At 53.6% G+C, this 23732-nt stretch overlaps 11 protein-coding genes and 1 non-coding gene across 12 annotated transcripts; 6 read left to right on the forward strand and 6 right to left on the reverse strand.

The window, feature by feature from the left end:
- Nucleotides 1-1167: 1167 nt before the first annotated feature.
- PHACADRAFT_262052 (uncharacterized protein) lies at nucleotides 1168-2052 on the forward strand. The gene has a single exon (XM_007399478.1). The coding sequence runs from the start codon at nucleotides 1406-1408 to the stop codon at nucleotides 2030-2032; it is 627 nt and encodes a 208-aa protein (XP_007399540.1). The 5' UTR covers nucleotides 1168-1405; the 3' UTR covers nucleotides 2033-2052.
- Nucleotides 2053-2067: 15 nt separating this feature from the next.
- PHACADRAFT_262054 (uncharacterized protein) lies at nucleotides 2068-3605 on the forward strand. The gene has a single exon (XM_007399479.1). It carries the CDS (start codon nucleotides 2519-2521, stop codon nucleotides 2969-2971), a length of 453 nt encoding a protein of 150 aa, XP_007399541.1. The 5' UTR covers nucleotides 2068-2518; the 3' UTR covers nucleotides 2972-3605.
- Nucleotides 3606-3630: 25 nt separating this feature from the next.
- PHACADRAFT_262055 (uncharacterized protein) lies at nucleotides 3631-4479 on the reverse strand (the record flags this gene model as incomplete). Its single annotated transcript, XM_007399480.1, has 1 exon — nucleotides 3631-4479. The coding sequence occupies exon 1, from the start codon at nucleotides 4473-4475 to the stop codon at nucleotides 3633-3635; it is 843 nt and encodes a 280-aa protein (XP_007399542.1). The 5' UTR covers nucleotides 4476-4479.
- A 1925-nt stretch (nucleotides 4480-6404) lies between these two features.
- Nucleotides 6405-9069, reverse strand: PHACADRAFT_262057 (uncharacterized protein). Its single transcript, XM_007399481.1, has 11 exons — nucleotides 8921-9069; nucleotides 8668-8863; nucleotides 8521-8600; nucleotides 8240-8467; nucleotides 7981-8184; nucleotides 7600-7920; nucleotides 7391-7549; nucleotides 7229-7336; nucleotides 7044-7174; nucleotides 6841-6993; nucleotides 6405-6781 (listed from the first exon to the last, which is right to left on the reverse strand). Exons 1-11 carry the CDS (start codon nucleotides 9008-9010, stop codon nucleotides 6523-6525), a joined length of 1929 nt encoding a protein of 642 aa, XP_007399543.1. The 5' UTR covers nucleotides 9011-9069; the 3' UTR covers nucleotides 6405-6522.
- Nucleotides 9070-9192: 123 nt separating this feature from the next.
- Nucleotides 9193-10568, reverse strand: PHACADRAFT_262059 (uncharacterized protein). Its single transcript, XM_007399482.1, has 5 exons — nucleotides 10396-10568; nucleotides 10288-10341; nucleotides 10015-10235; nucleotides 9451-9967; nucleotides 9193-9397 (listed from the first exon to the last, which is right to left on the reverse strand). Exons 1-4 carry the CDS (start codon nucleotides 10545-10547, stop codon nucleotides 9645-9647), a joined length of 750 nt encoding a protein of 249 aa, XP_007399544.1. The 5' UTR covers nucleotides 10548-10568; the 3' UTR covers nucleotides 9193-9397; nucleotides 9451-9644.
- Nucleotides 10569-11430: 862 nt separating this feature from the next.
- PHACADRAFT_177160 (uncharacterized protein) lies at nucleotides 11431-13109 on the forward strand. The gene is made up of 5 exons (XM_007399483.1): nucleotides 11431-11547; nucleotides 11602-11760; nucleotides 11889-12077; nucleotides 12131-12763; nucleotides 12816-13109. Exons 1-5 carry the CDS (start codon nucleotides 11458-11460, stop codon nucleotides 12978-12980), a joined length of 1236 nt encoding a protein of 411 aa, XP_007399545.1. The 5' UTR covers nucleotides 11431-11457; the 3' UTR covers nucleotides 12981-13109.
- Nucleotides 13110-13204: 95 nt separating this feature from the next.
- PHACADRAFT_262062 (uncharacterized protein) lies at nucleotides 13205-14156 on the reverse strand. Its single transcript, XM_007399484.1, has 4 exons — nucleotides 13914-14156; nucleotides 13679-13860; nucleotides 13536-13624; nucleotides 13205-13486 (listed from the first exon to the last, which is right to left on the reverse strand). Exons 1-4 carry the CDS (start codon nucleotides 14089-14091, stop codon nucleotides 13327-13329), a joined length of 609 nt encoding a protein of 202 aa, XP_007399546.1. The 5' UTR covers nucleotides 14092-14156; the 3' UTR covers nucleotides 13205-13326.
- A 932-nt stretch (nucleotides 14157-15088) lies between these two features.
- PHACADRAFT_127582 (uncharacterized protein) lies at nucleotides 15089-16842 on the reverse strand. Its single transcript, XM_007399485.1, has 2 exons — nucleotides 15621-16842; nucleotides 15089-15572 (listed from the first exon to the last, which is right to left on the reverse strand). Exons 1-2 carry the CDS (start codon nucleotides 16189-16191, stop codon nucleotides 15160-15162), a joined length of 984 nt encoding a protein of 327 aa, XP_007399547.1. The 5' UTR covers nucleotides 16192-16842; the 3' UTR covers nucleotides 15089-15159.
- A 99-nt stretch (nucleotides 16843-16941) lies between these two features.
- On the forward strand, nucleotides 16942-17023 carry PHACADRAFT_t127. The gene has a single exon. It is a non-coding gene; the product is annotated as a tRNA-Ser (tRNA).
- Nucleotides 17024-17729: 706 nt separating this feature from the next.
- PHACADRAFT_262067 (uncharacterized protein) lies at nucleotides 17730-19574 on the reverse strand. Its single transcript, XM_007399486.1, has 9 exons — nucleotides 19521-19574; nucleotides 19295-19453; nucleotides 19171-19240; nucleotides 19051-19114; nucleotides 18934-18999; nucleotides 18801-18885; nucleotides 18619-18739; nucleotides 18483-18558; nucleotides 17730-18431 (listed from the first exon to the last, which is right to left on the reverse strand). Exons 1-9 carry the CDS (start codon nucleotides 19546-19548, stop codon nucleotides 18021-18023), a joined length of 1080 nt encoding a protein of 359 aa, XP_007399548.1. The 5' UTR covers nucleotides 19549-19574; the 3' UTR covers nucleotides 17730-18020.
- A 1247-nt stretch (nucleotides 19575-20821) lies between these two features.
- Nucleotides 20822-21650, forward strand: PHACADRAFT_262071 (uncharacterized protein). Its single transcript, XM_007399487.1, has 2 exons — nucleotides 20822-21120; nucleotides 21180-21650. The coding sequence occupies exons 1-2, from the start codon at nucleotides 20840-20842 to the stop codon at nucleotides 21433-21435; spliced, it is 537 nt and encodes a 178-aa protein (XP_007399549.1). The 5' UTR covers nucleotides 20822-20839; the 3' UTR covers nucleotides 21436-21650.
- Nucleotides 21651-22720: 1070 nt separating this feature from the next.
- Nucleotides 22721-23691, forward strand: PHACADRAFT_199254 (uncharacterized protein; the record flags this gene model as incomplete). Its single annotated transcript, XM_007399488.1, has 3 exons — nucleotides 22721-22777; nucleotides 22828-23107; nucleotides 23165-23691. 3 exons carry the CDS (start codon nucleotides 22721-22723, stop codon nucleotides 23689-23691), a joined length of 864 nt encoding a protein of 287 aa, XP_007399550.1.
- Nucleotides 23692-23732: the final 41 nt, after the last annotated feature.

Consider the following 23732-nt stretch of genomic DNA (forward strand, 5'->3'; position numbering starts at 1 on the left):
TCTGGTTACACAGTACCTGCAGAGTGTTTATACATATGAAAATTAGCGACATCACCGCCGACAATCTACCTGCTCTTGCATCTCAGATCAACCTCACTACTTGTCCAGGCCACTGCTTTTGAATCAGGTCTACCTCACGGGATCTGACACAAATTATATCAACGGTGCACACAACTCCGATGAATCCGGTCGCAGACCTGTACAGGAACGGGGCGGTGCAGATCTCCTCAACGGAGGACAAGCGACAGTGCGGAGCCAGGGAGCCCATGTTCCGCTCCGTCATGATCGATCTCCGCTTCCTACCCACTTTCGAACCTATGCATCTCTGCAGGGTGCCAGTCTCACCGACTGCAATTATCCTCTGGATGATCTCTATATTTGGCCCAACTTCAACCCCCCATCTGGATGAATTTCGCTGGGGACGTCTCTTTCAGTGTGCAGCCGTACAACCTATCTGGTAATATCATTGGCGGCGACGGCGAGAGCAACACCAGCGGCTGGTACGGCTACCTGCTGAACGTTGAACTCCGACCTGAATCCCTATGGTGCACTGATCACTTTTGATTTTGGGCTCATCGAGGGGACTGTGAATATCGGTAACGGGTCTAATTGGTACGTAGGACTCCCAGGCAGACCCCTTGCCTTATTGCCTCGCCACTTGCATGGCTTGAAGGCCAAGACGAGGACGAGGAATGATAAATCCCTCGTCATCACCATTCCGGCTTTTGACAGGCAGTTAGAGTCTGGAGGCTACTGATTCTTCCGCCGGCCCAAGACACAAGGTGCATATATATAAGATCTGACAAATGTGGTGCTTCGTCTTCCTCCTCACCGCGTTGTGGTAGTCAGTTTTCGCACCACTCCGGCGCTTCGGATCCCGACGCTCGCCTTATATAGCAGGCGGGCGCTTGATGCCGCCCGTCACCGCCCGTCCTCTCACGTCTCTGTCCCCTCGGCAACCCGCACGTTGGGAAGTGAAGTCATGGCTTCAATGCAAGGAACCGAGATGCACGCCAGGTGCGGCTACCGACGCAAGCCGTGAGTTTCATTTCGGGAGGAGCACCGAAGACATCAGCTTCTCATTGGCTGCAGCACCAACATAAACTTTTCATCCGGCTGCGACATACGGATATTCCGCTTTGAGCTGCATCGGTTTGTTGTCCCACGCTCACGGAATGCCACCTATAGTATTCTTCCATGCATTTCATATTCCCATAAAGTTTAGTTCTCCCCTGCTTGGCATCCTCGTCTCGCTCTGACACATTGTGGCGGTGGCCGGTGCTGTGACCCCTAAAAGACTAGCCGCTGTCAATTGGCAGGGCAGTGTATAAGAGTCTCATTGACCGCAGCATCCGTTACTTGACATACTCTACTCACCTAGGTCTGTCATTCGCCCGACATGGACATGGGCTGCTGGGACGAGCTCTGCTTACTCTGCGGAGTCTGTTGCGGTCCTGCGTACCTCCAAGTTCTGTCCAGAAGGCACGTCGCGGAGGAAGCGGAGGCGATAGCATACGAGATCTCCTCCGGGAACGTCGAGCTCGTAGAGATCATCAAGGAAGCCCTTCTGTCGTCTGACGACGGCACACGACGACTCGGCACACGGCCCTGGCAGCCCAAAGGCCTGGCACGCAACGGGTACGCCGATGACTTCATTGCAGTAGGGTGTTTCGATGACGACAACACCGGCTTCGCGCCTATCCGCGACGGCAAGGCTCCTCGCGGAGAACACGTTGAGGTCAGGAAGGTCGACAGCATCCGCAGCGGACGCTTCACCGATATCATCGTGACCCGCGATGGGAAACGAGTCACCAAGTCATGGATACATCTCTCCAACTGCTCTGCTAGATTTCCTGAGAGCATCTCGAACATCTGGCTCCACTCGCGGTGCTACAGATATCTGGAGAATTGGCTCGACTGGGAGAATCTGCTGCCACCATCAGACGCCTCTTTTTCGGGGAGACCGCCGCTCTCCTTCGCTTCAGAGCTGTATGAGATAATCAACTCGCGGAAATTTCAACGTAGTGAGTAGTCCATGCCCCGTGCAGTTGCTGTTAGCTGATGGATCCGGACTTTGCACAGATGGATGCAGTGGCCTCGTGCCTGAGATAGATTATCAAGGCATCGAGGCGAGCCTGGACCAGTGGCAGGACTACTTCATGCCATGCAGACGTGGGACAAAACACTTAGCTCGGGCTATCGAAGCAGGCCTTCGCGGAGAGGAGCTGATTCCGGCAATTCTTCAGGACTGTCGCGCGTGGATGTTCATGCGCCCGGATATGTGAGATCTCACGGCCGTACATTCTATAATGGTCACTGAGCTCTTTTGCACGACAGATGGCCTACACCGTCGACGACCAAGCGATCCTTTGTATCCGGCGTGCGCCCAAGTCTGAACGGTGACTCCGTTCTCCCTGCCATTGCTACACTCCCCAACGAGCTGATCTTGCCAATCCTCCGCGAACTCCCGCTTCACTCCCTCCTCACCCTCTCAGCGACGTGTCGCAGCCTTCACGCTATGATCACAGAGGTAGCGTTCTTCGATCGCGTCCTCGTCGAGGCAATCTCGCACGGCAGTCTACGATGGATCCTTCCGATAGGGACCACACGCGGCGAGAAGCGGACCGCCTATAACACCTTGCGGTTCTGGCTGTCCAAAGAGCACAGGCCGGAGGCCGCCCCTCCACCACCCGCCGGTGAGGATGAAGACTTCGACAGTGATAACGACGGCAACAAGAACACCTCGTCGCCTGCTGGGAGCCCCGTCCTATCGATTCTGCCGATAATCACGTCTCCTCATCTCGACCGCATAGCCTTCGTCCGGGCGTGCTGGGCATCGGATTCAATGATGAACCGACGGAGGCTATGGGGACAGGTGAAACAATTTGAGTCACTCTGGGTAGATTATCGGAAGCACGGGTGGCAGGTAGATAGGTTCTACTCTCTCGACCAGCTCGTCGAGGAAGCATGACTTGTGTATCTGTAGACGTGGATGTGCCAGCCTATACGGATACGACAGTAATCTATATTCCATTTAATCTGAATGCCACTCCATATGTACGCATTCTGGATAGAGACGAGCATAGTCATGAGAGATAAGCAATATCAAAGTCAGTGGACGACGAACCTGAGTCTCAAGCTCGCGGGAACCATCCACCCAGTGTGGTGTCGTCTTCATTCCAGAAGTCAAATTCGAGTATCGACGGGTCTCGTAGACCCGATAGCTTTGACACTATGAAGGCATCAAATGCAGCGCGGTGTTCGGAGAATTCGCCGAGCGTCGCGGAGGAGCGCCACAACCAGCGGACCTTGCGCAAGCGAGGCTTCTTGAGAAGCGTCGAGCGGAGCCAGAGAAATTCAGAAACCATGCTATAAAGACAGCACAGGGCCCGATTGACATTGAGATCGACCCAGCAGAAAAACGTGATCGACTCGAGGGCATCCGAGCATTCGTCGATGAGGCTTGGTGCAACCAAGAATTGATCTGCAGCGTATCGTATACCCTTCGTCAGCTCCAGTTGTGTGATGAAGCTCAGGTGCGTGAGAGACCGCGCTGCACCAATGTTGAGCTGGCGCCACATGGCGGGCTCAAAGCCCACGCCTAAAGCTCCATGTGAGCTGCAGCAAGCGTTTTATATGGTAAATTGCTCACATGTCATGCCTCCGGTTGGAAAGGCCAGGTCGACCGACAAGCTTCGAACGACGGCATTTGGATGGGACAAGAACGCTCCTGCTGCTGTAATGCACGCAGCATCGTTGCATTGTAGGCGAATGTCCGATAAAGTGTGAATGGACTTTGTACGTTGCATCAGGGCAAGGATTGCGGGGATGAATGAGCGTCGGCGGCTGACGAGCGTGAAACATGAGACCTGCAGATGCAAGGGAAAGGCTGGTTGATCAGCGGCTGGTATCGGAGATGAAGCAGCGCCAGCAGGATCCACAGAAACGCTGTCCCAGGTCAGGGAAGACAGATAGAGACTGTCGATACGATTGAAGATGGAGAGCAGCTGAAGCAGCGCTTGGGGTGTTTCCAATGGTACGTGTGCGTTGAGAATCCTCAGCTCCTTTAGCGAGACGGTCGCCGCGTCGAGCTGTTCTTGAGATGCGACGAATGTACCGTGTTCGACAGAGAGGTGTTCGAGGTTCGGGAGAAGGCTCAGCATGCGAAGAATGACCCCAACATAGAGGTTATCTCCCTGGTCTGAAGGCCCGCTGCCTACCAAACGTAGTTTTCGGATGTCTTTTGCAGAAGATGCCGAGGCGTCGGCATCTTCTCCGCCCTGGCCGACCGAGAGATAATTGAGGAAATCCACGGCGGAGGGGCCATCAAGCTTAATGGAACGAAAAAGACGTCTGCGAGAGCATTGGAGCCAGGCTCTGCAGACAAGCGATGCGTACGCCAAGGTCTCTCTGTCGTCCTCTACGAAGCTGATGATCTCGTCGGTGAGCTCTTGAGGTAGTCTGAGACCTACCATTGTGGTGGGAATCATCAGGCAATGTGAGCGTTTGATGAAAAGAAGTCACGGTATCTCACCGCTTACATAATCCTGCCTTATCTTGACCTCCGAGTCAACTGTGAGTACTTGAGTACTTACTGTACGTGTAGTAGCATGAAGTGCACGTCAACTGCTTAGAAGCATCGAGAAGCCCTCCGGGCAGACGATCTAGAACGTTGACGATAGGCACAGATGCCTGACTTTTACTTGGGACCTTCAGCCTCGAGGGAAAACGATCTGCATTGCAGCACCGCGAGCGCACACGAGTGCCGACAATGACCACACAAGTCAACGATAAGTGTCTGTGAATACCCCGAATCGTGCTCACGTCACGCCCGATGAGGGATTCAGGAAAGACGACGAGGTTTGGGTCATAGTTTATATTAGTAAAATGAACATTGAGCTCAGCAGTTCTTGACTTTTCGTGCCTCTTCATTGATGGGGGATGTCCATAAATGTATAGTACATAATTGATAAATGAGAAGACGATAGAGGACCATGACCGGTGGACTGTTCACCCTTATAACGTGCATCCTCAGTACTCAAGCCATCGAATGCATCGCAGAAGGATCATAATCGCAGTCATAATCACAATCATACACATCATCTGCCCTCGAAGATTCTCTCCTACGCTCCTTGGAAGGAGCCAAAGGTGATGGTGCGGTGGAGCTTGATGGTCTTGTCAAAGCTCGACTCTTCTTTGGCGTACCCTTTGGCGTATTCGACGGTTGAGCCGACAAGCCCAGACGGTCTACGACACTCTCCACATCACAGCGGTTGTAGTACTTCATGTGATATGGTCCTCCGTGAGGATTGGGGTGGATGCTAACAGGTTTGACTTCTTGCAGTTGTTCATTTGTCAACTGGAGGCGATTAGTGCATCCAGCTCGTTCCTATACACAAGCATGTAAGCACTCACCGAATATTTCGCCTTCGCCTTACTATGCATGATCTTAGGTCCCCTGGGCTCTGCCAGTTCTATGGCCGGAGCGGAGAGAGCTGCATCAGAAGAGCCAGCTTGCAGACGCTGCGCAAGGGCTTCGACGTCGCATAGGTTGTACTTAACCGTGGCGCTATTTCCGCCATGCGGGTTCCTGCCTTCTGATACCGGCAATATGCTGTCCAGATCTGCAGCGGAGAGCTTTGATGGAGTCAGGAGTACGTCAAAGTAGACTCACGAGAGAGATCCGCCGACCTTGAACTTCTTACTTGCCTGCGTTCTCAAAATCCATCGACCACTGGGTACCGCGAACACCCTTCGAGTATTCTTCTGGGTGGGAGCCATAGCTGCAGGTCTGTGAAACTTAGCAAGGATCCCGCTCCTGCTGAGTCTGGAAAAGAGAGAGAAAGTCAGGAGTCGCTAGACATTCCAATTACGAAAGGGTATGCAGAAATAATGATTTTTGATATCGATCGAGGCGTCAGACCAAGTTTGAACGTTCTCAAAGTCATAGCCATCACCACGCGGAGTTCAAACACGGAAGGAACTGGTCCTACAAGCAGAAAGTAGCTTTCGAGCTGGCAGTGCTGAGCAACATCATGGACAGTGATGCGCCTGTGATGCGAAGGATTCCTGATGCGCTCTGCGCCACAAGGCCAGATTCATTACACAATAACCCAAAAAGGGCTTATCTCGATAATTTCCTCGGAAAACTCGCGACACTTCTGATCGCTGGATAGCAATGACAGCCGCAGATGTGACTCTTCGTCTAAAGCATTCTCGACATCCTACTCATATGACTTTGACGTTGAGCAAGACTCACGGTCGGAGCCACCTCAGGCTTCCATAAGGCCCTGCCCTACGTGCGAATCTGGGGCTCGCGCTGCGGCAGCGGCAGATACTGAGTATGTCTACGAGAAGTAGGCCGGTGGTGCTTACGTTCCAAGTCGCTCCTGGCAAGTTGGGATGTATGTGTTTGCCAGAGCTGTGGTGGGCGCAGCTCGAGGATGTATACAATAGAAGCCCCAGCAGGCCATACACGAATACAAACCAACGCCGAGTCAGTCCCAAGCTCAATCCAAACGCTCATTGGGCAGCTATGCGATCCACGCCCTGCTTCACCTTGCCAATCAAGTTCTTCACACCGTCTCGGATGCCGTCCGTCTGCACACTGACGCCCTCGCCTGACGTGCGATATACACCTGTGCCCGTTCGACCCCCGAGGCTGACATTGACGCCCCCGAGATTCAGATTAAGCAAAGGCATATTTGATGGGGACTCTGGTGGCGGGTCAAAGACAGTCGAAGGCCAGTTCACAGCAGCAGAACGCATCATTTCCACGAAACTGCACCTCGCAGGATTCATTAGAACATAACCTTTCATATGACACCTAGGGAAGCTGACCTTGATGAATTATGCACTGCCGTTCCGCCGAGTAACAATCGCGTGCCGGCTGCATATGACCCACTCGAGGCAGACTCTTGATTAAGGAGTCCGACGGTCCGAGCTTCTTCATAGGTCGTCCCACCAATCATAAACACGATCACGTCCTGAGGTCTTTCCCAGCCTGTCAGTCTCGTGAAGCGAATGCCATCACACTGGCTTACCGTTGTAGACCGGCGTTTGGGCCAGCACCCTCGAGAAACGGGAAGCTGGTGTCGCGTAAGCGACCCTTTAGGAGACTTTCAAGTGTCTGAGCAAGATGAGGTGCGTGCTGCATATACACATTCTCAACGCCCTGTTCCACCGATCAGCCACTGTCGATGAATGATGGGCCAGAAGAACTGCTAACCTTCAACCCCTTTAATGCAGAACGACCCTTGGCGAGAAGGGACTCTGCCGAGAAAAGATCGTCTTGTCGTTGGTCGGAGCCTGCGATGTTTAGAAGCACGTAGACGAGCTGCAAGGCATATAAGGTAGGGTTCGCGGACATATCTACACGGTAATCACTCACTCGCGCATCTTCACGTTGTACGCCGTTCTCAAGTGCCAGATTAATGAGAGAAGCTACATTGCTGGCCTGTGACTTCTGGTACCGGAGGCCGTACAACATCACGAGCCTCAGCTTGTTCCAAGCTGGGACTGCCGCATTCATAATCAGTGTTTGCACACTCTGTTGGTCGGTCAGCCTCAGGTCCTGCACTGAAAAAAAACAATGCGCACCTTCAGGTCTGCGCCAGAACCAGTAGCCAACCCCTGCTCAACCTCACCAATCTCCAATAGCCGGTCACGTTCGACGATGCGGCTAAGTTCACCGACCATGGCAACATGCTTACTGACGTTCGCGCCAACACGACGGAACTCAGGATACTCCTCCACAAACCGCTTCATGTCGTTGATTGAATTTATTGATGACGCGCCCTGGGCAAGTGACCTCGACTGGTAGGACTGTACGTATTGCTTGAGCGTCGTGCCAAGGTCGCCGAAAGTTGCAAGGTGGTTCTCGAGAAAGAATGGATCGGTTGATGGTGTCAGCGTGACTTCCTATGAATAACGACAAAGGTACGTGCGTTAGTTCCTGGCAATAGAGTAGAAGTAACTGACCTTCAGCTCGGGTCGAATGTCTGGAACGAGGCTTAGGTCGACACGACCGTTCTGGATACCAAGCAGTTCATGTACCATGGCCTGGTACGTCCACTGGGAAAGCAGAGGCGTGACGGGGTCATTCCTTCTGTCGAGGATTAGCAAGAGCGGCGGCACTTGGGTCCCACGGAAGTCAAACAGTGACGATTCTGCCTGTATGCGGTGCTATACCGAGCACAGGTTAGTGGAGTGGCCGGACGCAAGAATCAGTGACCCATACTTGAACCTCCACGCCCAGCTTCTTGGCCATTGGACTTGACTTCTCGTATCGTATGACTGGCTTTTTCTTCAGACTCAGTAGAACAGCAAGGAGCCCTTGTACCGAGCGATCGAGTGCCTTCTGGTCCCATGAATTAGGAGAGGCCCCATACAAAGGCCTTGACGAGGTCGGAGTGTGATTTAGTGAGAAGAGCGACGGCAGTATCGGTGCGTAATCTGCAAAATATTCCTTGAGACATGGATCAGGCTATACAGCCGGAAGTGTCAGGCACTCGGACATACCTGCACTTCCCTCACAACCTCATATTCGTCTACGTCCGCAAGGCGCTCGATGGCGGTCTTGCTGAGGATGTTGCTGAAGTCTATAAGAGGGAGCGGCAGATTCAGACTTCAGTGTCACGTCTGCATGCAATGGCGGTACCCACTGACACAGGTAGTATTCGCCGTATTTCGGTTCCTTAAGTTCGCTCTCTAAGGCCTCTAGACTCTCCTCGCTCGGCTGCAAGAAACATACACACTTCATGTGTGCCATGCGATCGCGCTTCTTGTTGTCTATCCGGTCTGTCAGATAGACCTGGTGTGACAGCAGCGTGGATTGTGTAGACGCCAGCGAGACTATGGGGGTCTACCAATATAGTCGCGTTAAGTCTCGTAGTTTATAGGGAAGGGCGCAGTTACATACTGTATGCGTATCGAGCAGTAGTACCTTCATGGCGGTCGGCTCGGACATCATCTTGGTGATGTAGGTCTCGACAGCCTTTATGATATCCATGGTGTGGGGCAGACAACTCCTGGGTGGACAGCTGCGGTAGATGCCAAGTTTAGGGCGGCAATATGAACCGGGGGAGGCGAGAGGGCAAAGACAGTCGGACGGCGGTCGCAAGAAGGAGTAAGCTCAGCGTAGGCGCTTGACGCCCGCAGTGACTTCACCTCCGCCACCATCTACCGCTCTTCGTGTACCTCCACAAGGGCTCTGCCAATGGATTCTACGCATCAACCGGCATTCACCCCGGCTGAGCTTGAACAGTCCCTCAAGGAGCAGTCATACGGTCTGCAGAGCTTCAGATTCGTCAAGAAGTCGCCACTAGAGTCGACCGCTGAGGTCATCACGCTCGAGCGCGAAACGGCGACGATCACATTGACGCAACAAGGGTATCGAGTATGTATAATTTCGCATATGTCTTATTCCTACAAGATATAACCAGCTCACAGATACAGAAAGACGTGTCCGAGGGCGAAGGGCTGGTATACGAGACCGTTGAAGAGGCTCTCCAGGTGATAAGTCCGCTGTATCTGCAGGCGAAGCAGCGTCTCCTTGTGGAAAAGCTGTCTTCAATAGCCTTTCAGCCAACGGAGCTCAGGACCGAGTAGGCCCTCCTCACCTGCAAACCGCAGCGATCACCATGCTACATGTCCCCGCGCTTCTCGAAGGTGCCCGTCTCTCTCCTTCGCTCCAGGGCTCTCTCGTACATCTCCCTCGTAAAGACGAATTCCGCGTTGCCTCGTACTGCCGCGATCAATTGCCCTATCCACTCTCGCTCCTTCTCATCTCGAATGCAGTTTGCCCACCATTGGTCCATGCTGTTGACAATGGTGTACGCATTCAACTGTCCATGCTCACTCTGCTCGTTCAAGACGTGAAGAAGGAAGCCTGCGTTGAGATGTTCCAGGCCCATTTCGGAGAGACACTTCAGTATACGTGTGATACGTAGATTATTGTGGCTCATGCCTATGGTGGTCCGTCAGCTGGGCAAGCGGTGGAGCTGAGCTACTTACGAGCGAGGTTCCTGTACCTATCGCACCACTTCTGGGCTGGCCCAGCGCGTACCAAGAGACCGGTCTCTGTTGATTGCAAATGCATGCCGTAGAAGTCGAGCATAAGCTCATAAGAATTGACCACACGAGAGACGACATCTGGGTTGGCTTTCATGGCCGCGGCTTCGTGAACTTGCAATGGTTGAGCGTACCAGTTCACTCCCTGTTCGCGAATGGGGAATCTTAGATGCGAAAGCTTAGAGATATGGCGTAGCAGAGAGCAAGGAGGCTTACAGCCATTGTATGAAGCCGTGATTGCGTTCCAGAGTATGGTAGTCACCAGCCCACCTGGACAGGATCGTCGGACCCTTTCAGACAATCGAAGACAAGCATAATACTGACCTTGTGTGGATCTCATCCAACGTTAAGTTATCGGGCTCGCATCTAGCTCGCAGCGTGTAGAACTTGAGATTCGTGTTCAGAGAAGGGTCATCTCTCTCTCCAGGATAACCTCCAAGGAATACGCGTATGTCATTGGGAAGCGGGGGAGCCATCGTGAATCGTCTCGCTGGCGGGCTGACGGGCGACCTGAGCATGTTGTGCAGCGGCATGCTGGAGCGGGACCACCGCGGCATAGCAGAGAAAGATGTAAGGTATTCGCATTTCGAAGCTGATAGAGTGTGGGACTAGTTGGGACACCCATCGATCTTCACCTTCCTTTCGCACATCTCTCACATATAAATGCTAAAACAATTCCGCTAAATCACTCCAACATATGAACTTTCCGCCTGTGAAGCTACAAGGCGAACTGAAGCTGAGGAGAAGGGGAGTTGAGGAACAACTCTGAGCCGCGAAGCGGCCATCACTTGAGACACCGTGACGACCCGTGACACTATGTGACACAAGTGACATACACCAGAACTTGGCTGGCCCAGCAGTCACGCCGCAGCCAGGTTTGTCACGGCTCGGTCACACTCAAGCTGCGCAGTAGTAACGGTTGGGCGGAATCTAGCTCAACACTAATATTGGAGCATTATAGTGGACGCATATTTGGCACTAGAAGAGCACAGCAGTGGGTCCTATTCAATATCTCGAGCATTTGGGGCTTACCGTTCCACCGCGTTGAGCAATTTTCGAGGCTTTCTACTCTCCCCCAGCTACAATCACCGGAGGACTCCGGATTGTTGGTTGCGGTTAGATATAAACGTAGTATATACAGGAATAGTTGTTGTAGGCTCATGGGGCCAAGCGAGAGTAGAAAGTGGCGTGTCGATGCTGTCTTACTAGTGTGTAACAAATATCACAAAGCACTTCACTTATCGAGGTAACAACGCGTGACAGCTCAATTGTAAGCGTAGTTAACGCTCATCATAAGCGGAGCTCCAAAGCCCTATGAACTCTACCAGACGCGTCAATGAACGCGTCCCTCTAGCGCTCAAGCCTCTGTTCTCGACGTTGTTCGTGATGGCCCCCAAGGCCTCAATGAGCAAAACTTCACCGTCTGTTTTGATTGCAGACGCAATATCGTCTTTACAGAAAGCTGTAGGGAACGCTGTGAGCCTGCCTCTACTTGCAATTACTGAATAGCGTGCGAGCTTACAACCGTAGTTGGCCTGCGCTGAGGAGCAAGGAAAAGCAGACCTCACATGCGTGAACGCGGGGCTTGCGGCTCTCAGACATGAGAGAGACGAAGCGATAAAGCTCTTGAACGACAGCAAGCTTGAGTGCAAGGAATGGGAACGCCGGGGCGAGGGATGGAAGAGTTCGGTATGCCGAGAACGTTACGTATCGTTCAGCTTTCTGATTTTGGAAGCTTCGCAGATCGAGAGGTCAGAACTAACGGCAAGTGGGAAATTTTGTTAATGCTGAAGCTTGTACTAACGAGACAGGTATAGATCAAGCATCAAGTCGAGACCATCGCTCAACTGCGCGAAGAAACTTCTCAGTGGAAGAACCAGCTCTTGCGCTTCGAGGAATCCTCCCGCCAGGAGATACAAGATTGGAAAGAGCAGTACCTGAGGGCGGAGCAAGAGCGGTCCCGGCTATCTGCACGGTTAGATCAGCTCACCGCGGAGCAACTACAGGTCTGTCCATTTCTGTATCGCAGGGCATATCGAGCGACTGATATCAAGACCAGCGAAATCGCCCCCTCAATGGCCAGCACGATTCTGATGGACCGTCTTACACATATGGCTCTTCGGCCGCGCCGCCAAAGCCTCAAAAGACCGTCACAAAGCGACCAAGGGCTAGCACGTCAACTACCCTGGCACCTGAACAGAAATCGAAGCCAACCTCTGGCTACACGACTGACCGCGAGCGCACGTATGTTGACAACATGCTCAGACAGGGGACGCCGAAAGGTGCCAATAGGCTGTCTGTGCGAACGCCAAAGCACAAGGCCGAGCAACTGAGCCACGCTGCAGCGAATGTAACGCCCCGCGCCTCGACCACCCGTCTTGAGCCGTCGCCACCTTCGATGCCACAGTCAAGACTGATACGCCGCGTCCATGCGGTGGTAGAAGTACCTGTCAAGGAAGAAGAGTATAGTGGCGACGGAGCCCTTGACACGCAACCATACGAAGAGTCTAGCGGCTCCGGCTCGGAGTACGTCCCCGAGAAGCCTAAGCATACATCTGGTGGCAAGACACGGCGACGGCCCTCGACGTCGGCGAATGGCAAGCAGAAGGCGCAACAAGGGCGATACATAGAAATAGACGAGCCTAGCGAACGAGACGAGTCCGAGGACGACCAGTTGCTGATCGGCTCCGATGTCAGTACTGCATGCACCGAGCAGCTTCGATGATTCTCATTCATTTATCTAGGATGACGCTGATCGGACATATAGCCTTGTGAACGCTGCGAAGACCCTGTCAAAGCACACGTCAGTCGGTGGCGCACAGCTACCAAACAGCGCCAAGAGGCGGAAACTCAATCAAGGTGTTGTTATCGTAGCTAGCACACAAAATAAAGGCTCGCGGAGAGAGTAGAGTTCTCAAGCAGAGCTGAACTTTCGTAAAATTAGTTCCATGCTGTGAATTCTTACTATGGACCCTTACAGTCTCAAATGACATTCTATTTATTCCTGTAATCCATCCCACTCTCAACCCGCCGTCGTTTTCGAACTAGCAACCGCAGAGAGATCGAAAACGCCTAACCTTGCACGGCCGGACGCACAGCCAGCTTTCGCTAACCGATAGCAGTCCGTACACCCGTAGACTCATAAACACAGCGCAAGGAGTTTGACAGAGAAAATTATATTGAAGTCCATAGTATATGCACGATAACATGCTTATCTTGCAAGTGACCTCGCTATGGTACCCCCAACAACGGTCCTCAGAGAACAATGGCAAGGACGTTAATGAGAACTGAAATGTTAAGCTGGATGATGACGCTAACGCAGACGCCAATGAGGCCGTAGATGGCAACGCCCAGACCGACGTAGATGCCAGCGCAGACGTTGAGGATAGCGACAATAAGAGCACCAACAACCTCACTACAACCCCAGTCAGCAGATGAATTTCTATATAAAAGAGAAAGCTTACCCAAGGCCGCAGAGAAGGGGCATGATGCTAGCGGAGACTCCAACGCTAACGCACACTTTCAGGCAAGCACCGACGGAAACGAAGATGAACTGCAGCAGAGATTAGACCCAAAAAACGCGATAAAAAACAACTGGAATACTTACCACCAGCAGGTCAGCAACGATGGCAGCGAAAGCATTCACATCGATATCAGCACCGATGATAACATCGATCGGCTGGCCGGAGAGCGCCACAACTGCAGTGATAGCAACATTAACGTGCGCCTTGATGTCCGCAACAATGGGAGTAATGGCCGCCACTGTGCAGTTATCCGCGGTAATGGCAGCTGACGTAGGACAGTGAGCACAGCGTATGGTCTCTGCAAGTACAGTAACTTACCGATAGCCGCAACGCTGACGCTGATATCATCCTTCAGAGTAGCAATAATTGTGGGCAGGCTATCACAGCTGCAACGAGCGACAAGCCCAGTCTCGGTGACGGGAGCAGGAGCAGCAAGGGAGGAGATGGCGCCGAAGGCAAGGGCGGAGAGGACAGCGAGTGACTTGAAGAAGAGCATTTTGGTAAAGACCGTGGGGTGGAGCGAGTGGAAGGTGTTGCGAGAGCTGAAGAGTCTGGGAGACGTTGACGAGTTGTCAATGGGGTCCAGAGTTAGACGGCCAGTGTTTTTATAGCCCCAAAATGCCTACAAATACAACATTATTCACGTTGCCGTTGATAACTCGTGGCCAGTCGCCGTTAATCCAGACTTCACCTGGCGACAGCTGGCGTCGCGAGAAGCGTGAAGGGTCGGTGAAGGTCTGGAAAGCCGCAGCGCCTGTGCCGGCATGGAATTAGGCGGCTCCGATCATCTTGGGGACGGAGATATTGCTGCCCGCACATCATAGTCGTTCGCTGCGCCTCAACATTCAGCACGTTTCATTGAAGCATTAAGACGTCGGAAGACCGTACAGTACCACACTCATGCGTAGAAACAGCAGTTCCAGAGAGCGCGAATATGTGTGGGACCCGCGCCCCTCGAGTACACCGAACACTGGACCTTCCGAAAGCAGGGCTTCCCGGGGCTGGGGCAGAAGCGAGCTGTGATCTCCGTCGGCGCTTCTATCATTTGATGCAAGGCAAGCAGGCGAAACGGAGCCGACGTCTGGTCGTCCTCGGCAGTCGTACGAGCGGGAGTGGCTGTACGTGTAGACGACGCCGAGCAGACGTTTCAGGTAATGTTAATGGGGCTTGGCTGGAAACCTTAATCTTGGTTCACGTAATGGCAGTCCGATTCATGCGTCCTCTCGGTTACCGTCTTCTGGTCGTACCTTCGACGCGGATCAAGAGCTGCTGGCGCACACTGGCGCACGCCATTGCGCACTGCTGGTCTGGAGGACGTGCGTTGCTCGGCGGCCGAGATGTGATGTTGCACCTGACATCCCGAGACTACAGGGAGAGGTGTTATTGGGACGGGCCGAAAAAAAAAATCGTGTCCAGATGGCCCTGCAGACGCCCTTACCGAGCCACTGACAATCTCGGCATGACATGACCGTCATCCAGTCCGAACAACGGTTGGCAGGTGAATGGAGAGAAACGCTTCCAGAACAAGGCTAATGAAACTCTGAGTAACGTCTATCAAGTGAAATCAGTAATCGCTATCGTAGTTCCTACAAATCGCCTCCTGTCTAGCATCGTGCACGTTCACGGCGCGACACACCCAGCAGTACCTCTGCTTTACCAGTCTGCGTCCAGTTTTTGAGAAGCAGATGTCGGACAACACACGGGAGCACTTGTTGCACGTGAGACGCGATTCGAATAGCGACGGGACTGACGTGATTTCCAGAGGAAGGAGCGAGTGGCCGCCTCCTGCTCTGGGTAGGCCGTCCTTATTCAACGAGACGTAGCGAGCGCTCTGTTCGAGCAACTTGGCCTCGTCGACGTATCCCTTCGCGACGAAAGCGGTGTAGAGTTGCGCGATGAGTGTGATGTCCATGGCGGCGTACTCCGCACAACCCTGCGTGAGCGGGCGCCGATCCCACACACTGTGGTTGAAACTCTCTGCACATCGTGGTTGATCAGTGGTAGAACCTCTCAAGCGGGTCGTACTAGCGGACTTACTCAGTTTCGCATCTGCGGACACACCATGTTCGGCGAGACATCCCGAAAGGCCACTGAGACGATGTACAAGACGATACGAGTTGCGTTGACTCTGCACCTCGTTGCGATGGCAGTACGGGGAAAGCCTTGCGAGCTGCTCATCTTCACCTCCCCCGCGCACCGCGCGAGACTCCACGTCTGCCAGCTGAAGGTCGAGGACAGGAGCAAGCTCCACACCGCCATAGCGATGATAGAGCTCGCTCCAGTCCATCCGGCCGTCGAATACGATCTTCTTGTGTCCCGGCGAACGCAGCAGCTCGAAGACAGGCTGGAGACCGTCTTTTCCGAGCTTGATGGCGTCAAACAGGTATACTTGTATGCTGTCGGCCTCAGAGGCGGGGATGCCTCCAAGAGCGATAAGAGATAAACTGCCGCCCATTTCGCCGAGTGAAAGTCCTTCGCAGTCGCAGGCGATGCAGCTGTACGGCTGTAAAGCCTTGATGGCTTCGACCACTACAGCGGCATCGTCGCATACTGAGACACGCGGCCGAGTGGGGCAACTCGCGGAGGATGCGTCCATGGTCAACGACCTTCATGCGTGAGCTCCAGCAGCAGGTGTTCGTTGTAGTAAGAGCAAACATACCTTGGTTGAGTGTCCAGAAATATGATGCAGAGGTTGCGGGAGCCGTCAAGCTGGAGGAGATGCTGCCAATGATCCAGAGCTATATGTAGACTCACCGTAATATCCAACCAGCCTACTATCGAGAAGCTCCGTGCTTGGCGGACGAGAGCAGGCTCATGTCGAGCCAGAGGATGCACACATGATCCATAGCACAAGATACTGAACCTTATACAGCATTCAGGTGACGTGCGAGAGACCCATACGTAGGAGGCAGTGAACTGCGGGAGGCGCAGCTGTCCCACGTAAGTCAAGAAGGACGCTCGGTGAGGCACGAAGACCCGTGGGACGCATCCCTATTTAAGAATACCTCGACCTCCTGTAGAAACCGCGGCATTGGGGCAGATGGCATTCTGTTGGGGCAAGTTAGGGAGCACGTGTAGTCAGAGACACGAATAGCGGAACTAACTAACCCACCACTGGCAGGAAGCAGAGAACCCCGTGTTTAGTTACGAAGAGAAGCACGATGCCTATGTATGATCACCGGTAACACTAGCTTGGACGCAGTCCGCGAATCGAACCTCGCCAAACATAATGGGAAGCTGGATTCGTGCGGTCAAGAGCGCAGCTGAGGCTCAGATCTCCGTTGCTACCAAATCCGTCCGCAAGGTATCTTTGAGTGTGGTATCCTTAGCCGAGTTCTTTGTTGAAGGCGCTATAGCCAAGTGGTTAAGGCGATTGATTAGAAATCAATTCCCGTTTCGGGGCGCAGGTTCGAATCCTGCTGGCGTCGCTTAAATTTATTTTCGACTGTGGTATTTAAGCGCAGTTTTTTTCTTCGAGAAAACTCAGGCAAAAGTGGCTAAACAAGGCCCAGTTATTCCTTGATTTCACGCCGATGCAAACTGAGGAGAAACTGGTGCAAAACCAGCCCAAAAGGTAGTAAAACTGGCGGAAAACTGAGTTTTGCCTTCAGTTTTTTTCAAGTGAAAACCGGAGAAAGTTGGGGCCTTGTTGAATCAGTTTTTGGCTAATTCTACGCCGGAAAAAAGTGCGCTTACCACCCAGTGTATTCCCAAACCTTTGAATATATACAGTATATCGTGGCCTCGTCTTTCTGTTCCATTGTGCGAGAATGAGATTCAGAAAAGCTTCCCCAGTATGATTGCGAGCATACTGGATGCTACAGTAGCGATTTCTTGCGGATGACGGCGTTATAGCGGCTAATTGAGGTGGGACAGTCTGTATGAGCCTCTTGTGAGTGACCATATACTATTTTCTCTTTCAAGACGTCGTACCTGTAAAATGTCTGGGGAGAACACAGCTCTCGCTTCCATTTACTATGTGGGAAACCGGAAAGCTGGCGCCATCCAAGGCTTGCCACACTCAGTCGATCTGATGCAGAATGCATCTCGCGGTCGGGTCTCATTATACTTTCGGTCGTTTGCCATGACTATGCCTTGCGTACAAGAGACCCTACGGCTCACGAGAAGCACTACGGGAGATGAAAATGTCATTCTGGTTCGATGTCAAGGCGGTGGCGATCGATGTACGACATCGCTACTAGGCCCAGAGCAATGCAGCGCGTCCAAGACTGGTGGTGGACGTAGAGAGTACGAGGAAACGTAATGACTGTAGACATTAATCGAGTAGACTACAAACTATCCCAGACCGAGCACTAAATCGTACACCCTATCATAGCATTACATCTGGAGGTATCCCACAAGATCCCAAGGTAATGGAACAACGACATCGATGTCGTAAGCTTGCGTTCGAGTCTGTCATATAAACTACTTCGGGTCGTCTTCGTTAGACCCCGTGCGCTGTAGCTTCTCTGACGTGATCCAGACGATACTCCGCTGCTCCTTCGGTGGCGGCGCGTCTGCGCGGGTGCGGGTGAGGGATGGAAGCGCGACGTCCGTGACGTCGCCTCTCGTGCGCGTCTGCTCGATCTGCGAGAGCGTCGGGTTCGTGATGGCGGTGTTCGTCGTGAAATCGCGTAGGTTAACAGTCGTGACGTCCATCGCCGTGTCGGACGCTGTCGTCGCTGTGGTCCCCATCGTTCCTGTTCTGCGTGTCGCGGCCTTCCAGCCGAATGTGCTCTGCTTCGTGTAGTCCGTCTCCTCCTCGGGCTTGCCGGCCTTGCGCATGATCGCGGTCACCACGACGGGGAGGCTGCACACGATGAGTGAAAAAGTGTCCTGCACGCCGGATCAGCCGCGAAGACAGAAGAAGGATGCGCGTCAGCTTACCTCGACGATCGCGGCGATGACAACTTTGATGCCTGCGTCTTCGAAGATGAACGCCGCGTGCACCAGAGACACGATGCTGCAAAGATCTATCAGCACCATCTTTCGGGGTGATGAGGATATGCGCAGGGAAACGTACGTTGTCACGATGCTGGTCGAGAAGATGATCATGAGACGTCGGCGAGTACTGTCAACCGCGCTCATCTGTTGGATCAGGCGAAGTGGCGCAGCGATGAGCAAAAGGTCCGAGAAAACGTCGGCTGAACGGCGTGTAAGCTTCCATATCCCTCATAGAAAGCGTATCGGAGATAGTATACTCACTTACGAGCTGGCATATCGCCACTTGGTGGTCCAGTGGACACTGAGGGGACAACTCGTGTTTCCATTCCGGCATAGGCTCGCACACCTAAGAGGCGGTCAGACAGCACAGGAGACGATATAGCAGACAACTAACCCAGAATAGCTGCGCGATCATCACCATTAGGACGACGATGAAGATGATACCGATGCGGTGGAGGTACTGCGGGTGGTCAACGACCCTGCGCTAGCCGAAGAGGCAGAATATGCTCACCATTCTCGTTCTGGGATTGGGATCTATCCGGATTACTGAGTACAAGATTGCAAGTCTCGCAGTCCTGTTGACATGAATTCAGCTAAGCGGAAGCGCCGTCAGCCCTCCTAAGCGACTTACCATATTATGGAGTAGAATGTCGCCGCCATGATGTAATAGGCCGCGATGTTGTCTGTGTGGGTCAATACACCTACGATGTATGGCTCGTTAGAGGATGACAGTGAGGTCGAGCAATGTAGCTTACGTGGATCCGGAACGTGCATGAAGACCGATGCGACTTGGAGGAATAGGAAGATCATGGATAGGAAGGCGCCGGCATCATCCCACCAATACCGATCCCGACGCAACCAGAGACGGTAGCATGTGATGCCGGTGGCGAAGGCAGAACATATCGCAGAGGTGACTAGAAGATAGGAAGATGAGGATGGTGGCGTTCAGCCACCAAAGAGCACAATAGGCGCTGTGCTTACTCTTGAGCTGTATGAGAGATTGAACCATACCGTTGGGAGGACAAGCAGAGGGGCGCGGCAAGGAAATGGGACGGAGAGAAGGTGTGGGGGTATAAAGCCTCGTAAGGTGGGCCTTTTCTCAGCGGACATGATGATGATGATGTTGATACATCGAAGCCTTGTCTTGAGAATGAAGGGACACGAGGATGGGGCGTCCACAAGCAAGCTTCTTCCCATCCGGCCTGGACGGAAGGACAACGTGCAAACCTTGCAACATCCTATGGATTCCTGTACGAAAGCGCAGCCAAAACTCCTGCCGGAGCTAATCTATCTGTCAATCTTCCATCTGTTGTCTGTGTAAATATACTCGCTGGCCCTTTATCCCCGTCGATAGCGGAGCGCGGAAGTCGCAGGTCAGTTGAAAAGGCCCTCTAGAAGACTGTGCGGGACCTCTTGAGCCCAGCGTTGTCTAAGACGGCGACCGAGCCGGCCACGTACGCAGCTGCCATCGCCGCCACCTGTGAGCTGCCGATGAGGCCGTGGATCGAGCCTTGCGCTCGCCGCTGACGGCATCCCAAGAGCGCCCTCCGAGCGAGCCCAATGGAGCAGATCACTCAAATGCCCCACGAAGGCTCTGTTGCACATGCTCCTTGATCAGCCCTCGTCTTGAAGGTGCGCCCTCTCTCCATACATGCACAGCGTCAGCCACGACTGTCAGCGACGGGGAGACTCTGGAAATAGCTGCCAGGCACACACCACAATTCAGCAAGCTTGCAAGACAGCGACATGGCAAAGCAACAGATACCAACTGGCAGATGATCCACAATTCACTCAGAGACCGGCTGCACTGACCGGCCGACGCGACCCTTCGTTCCGTATGGATGTCGCACCTCCACACCGAATTTCTACCTCAGCCGGGGCGACGGATGTCCCGATTTTCCTTTCACTGCCAGCGCCGCCGGTCGGATGTCATGATCAGCACCAGTGGCCAGCGTTGGCCGCCCGTGATCGCAGTGGTCGGAGCATGTTGGGGAGCCGGAAGATGCTTGTGCCTCTCAGCCATCTCCTGCGTCTCACTCTCGCTCTCAGCCGACTCGCATGACATGTAAGAGATAGTGAACGGATGGGCTGTCACATCCGACACAACTCATCATTTACAATATGCCTGAGAGCCATCAAAACCCAGTGTTCTGTGTGCCTGTGAAGTGCCTGTGAAGTCTATTCCTATAAGTTCGGTCTGTCCGCATCGCCCCGCAGAAGGCCTGAGGCTGCGTATTGCCCTTCTCTGCCATCCATCCCCGACGCATCACCAGTGCAACATGTGGTTCAATGGCATCGCCATGTCACTCACCGCCGCCGTCGCCGCCGCGGTGGGCGCCCTAGCGTCCAATCCCGTCCTCACTGCCTCCAGCAATGGCACCTTCCTCGAGTTGACAGCCATCGTCACGCGCAACAATATCTCCGCGCTCGAGTGCTGGCGACTCACAGATCCCTTTGTGACTTCTGCCGACGCAGGGACCGCTGGGGCTTCCACGATGGACATCAACGATCTGGCAAACGCGACGTACACCGTCCTGCCACCCCGTTTCGAAGGCGGAGTCCACAACAGTCCGCATCCTCAGTACGCACACCTGATGCTGTATTGATTCATACTTGACTGATGCACGAATCGGCGCCCAGGCTCGTCATCTTTCTGTCGGGAGTCGCGCATGTGACGCTCCCTTTCGGCACAGACGACGCTCTCGTGCTCGGAGGGGGCAGTGGCATGATCATCGCCGCGGACACCACTGGTTCTGGCCACAACACGAGCTACCCCTCCAACCAGCAGACGCGCGCCCTGCAAATTCCTTTCACAGACGGTGTCATTCCGCCTCACGTTGTCGTCAATGAAGGTGCCTGCACCGGCGACCAGATCGTCACGACAACAACGGACTAGTACTGAAGGGAGCATGGAGGTTGCGAGTCAGTGGAGCGGGAAAGGAGAGGCGGACGTGCGAGGGCGGCAACTTGTATACCCATCCTACAGTCACCTTATTGTTTCTTGGGTTTGATGGAATGCAGTCTGGTACGGACGCACCTGAGTACGTAGCCACCGTGCTCGCTTCATCTATCATAGTGCGCCCCGCGGGTCTTGAATGTGGACGCCTTTTCCTATCACCTCTGGACTCGAGAGCATATGTAGCCAAGCGGCCAAGCCTAGACCAAGAGAACTCGACGAGCGGCAGCACAGTGAAAATTCCCGCAGATCCTGCTAGATCAGCACCGCATGAAGCTCCGCACTTTACAGATAGGCTGCGATATACGGCTGGGTCAGTGTCAGGCCGCGTAACAATGGGCTGACCCAGCCTGTAGTAAGGTTCAATGTCAGATCTCTTCACACCTGCCACATTAAGAGAAAAATTGAAGCGGTGTGCGGGCTATGCTCGCGCAATTTCGATGAACGGAGCGATCGAGTCCAGAAGAGCAGACGGGCAACTGGGCCAAGATAGCTTGGCAACAGATGGCGGAAACAGGGGTCGGAGACGTAAAGAAGCGCATCACTAGGCGCATCAGAAGAGAACGCGCTCCGCCGGCGTCTAGGCATGTTCGCTCTTTGCCCTCGGCGTACCCAAGTTCATGTAAAGAGCACTCCCAGTACGCTACTCTTTCAGAAAAACATAGCATGGAATAATCATACTGCTTAGAATATGTTAATCAGCTGAGAAATTTAGTATCGACAGCGACGACAGTGTCACACGATGGCGCAGACAGCAGCGCGGCTGCCTACACCACTGCCTACCACCCATCCCAGGCCTCGCTTGCTTTGCGTGCAAGAGTAGCGCAGGCAATACAACCAACACGTCGGATTACACCAAACGTGCCGTTTTGGGAGTTAGGTGCACATCGGTTGCCCGTGCTATGGTCGTTGTACCGAGGTCTACTTCACGCTGCGCCTACGAGAGATGTACGCCCTATTCTGTCATCGAGCCGGTTCCTTTGTGACGTACACATGCTCCCTTAAGATTAAATGGAAAATAGGACAGCACTTCCGGAAGAATAAGCTGTTGACGAGCCCGACGCAGACGAAGGTGCAACTGAAGAAAGCGCATAGAGTGCGTCTGCTGGGAGATGGACTTAGCACTCAGCTTATGATTTTTCCCTAACCATAGTGGCTAGACATTTTTAGGAAGGCACAGGCGGGAGATGAGCACTGGCAGGAGGTACTTCAGAGGTATAGCAGGATGGTTGTTGCGAAGAGGGAGAAGGACCACTGGGCAAAGATTCTCCGGAATGCTGTGGTACGCCCTCACGCCTCCACCTAGTTCTTCTCTGTCTCATTGTGGCCTAGGCGTGGAGAAAGAAGCTGCAGAACCGTACTATCCTGACGGGAGGCTACATGAAACCCACCATTCTCCACGGTCCCTTGCCCCGCATGAAGCCCCAGCCTCTCCACGTCACTGGCATGATTGTTTACAGGAAGAAGGCCCGCGAGCGGCGGCTCATGCGATACCTGGCATACAACGAACAGATGCGCGACATCAAACGAGAGGCACAGATAGAGACGATGCTAGCACGGTCCCACAAGCAGATGCTACCGTTCTTCTTTGCAGGTGCACAGGACGAATGGAGTGCGTCCTCTATCATCTGTATTCCTGATATCTCCCTGATCAACATGTTTCGTCCAGTGAAACCAATTCGAGAGCACCAGGCACTGATGGAGCTGAGCTACGCCCGCGAGTACCAGCGCGCGAACGCGTCCTTCCCTCCGAAAATGCTGAAGCAGGTCAAGAATGCGCGGCGCATGAAGGTCGAAAACAAGACGCGTGAGCGGCAGCGGGAGCTCGCGGGGCAGGTCATCAACCGCACAATCCGGCGTGCACGCAGGGGCCCACCTGCGCACGTCCTCACTTTTATGACGCCGCGACGCCGCTATTACGACCGGGTCGCGCGCAGCAGCGTGACCGAGGTCGGATACGTCGGCTGGGTGAAGAAGAAACTAGGATTCAAGCTCAAGAATCCAGATCCGTTCGCGGTGGAGAATGGCAAGGAGGCGGACCAGCCGAAGTTGGATGCGGAGGAGGAAGAGATTCGGAAGGAGAACTTACGTAGGAGGGTCGAGGCGTGGAAGAGGAGGAATGTCGTATCGGTGCCCGAGAAAGGTGCCAAGGAGAAAGGCGAGGAACAAAATGTGAGCAAGTACCCTAACTGCTAAGTACACATTCCCGTATAGTTCAATAGTACATGTTATGGACT

This window comes from Phanerochaete carnosa, assembly GCF_000300595.1.
Source record: "Phanerochaete carnosa HHB-10118-sp unplaced genomic scaffold PHACAscaffold_9, whole genome shotgun sequence".
NCBI classification, from domain to species: Eukaryota; Fungi; Basidiomycota; class Agaricomycetes; order Polyporales; family Phanerochaetaceae; genus Phanerochaete; species Phanerochaete carnosa.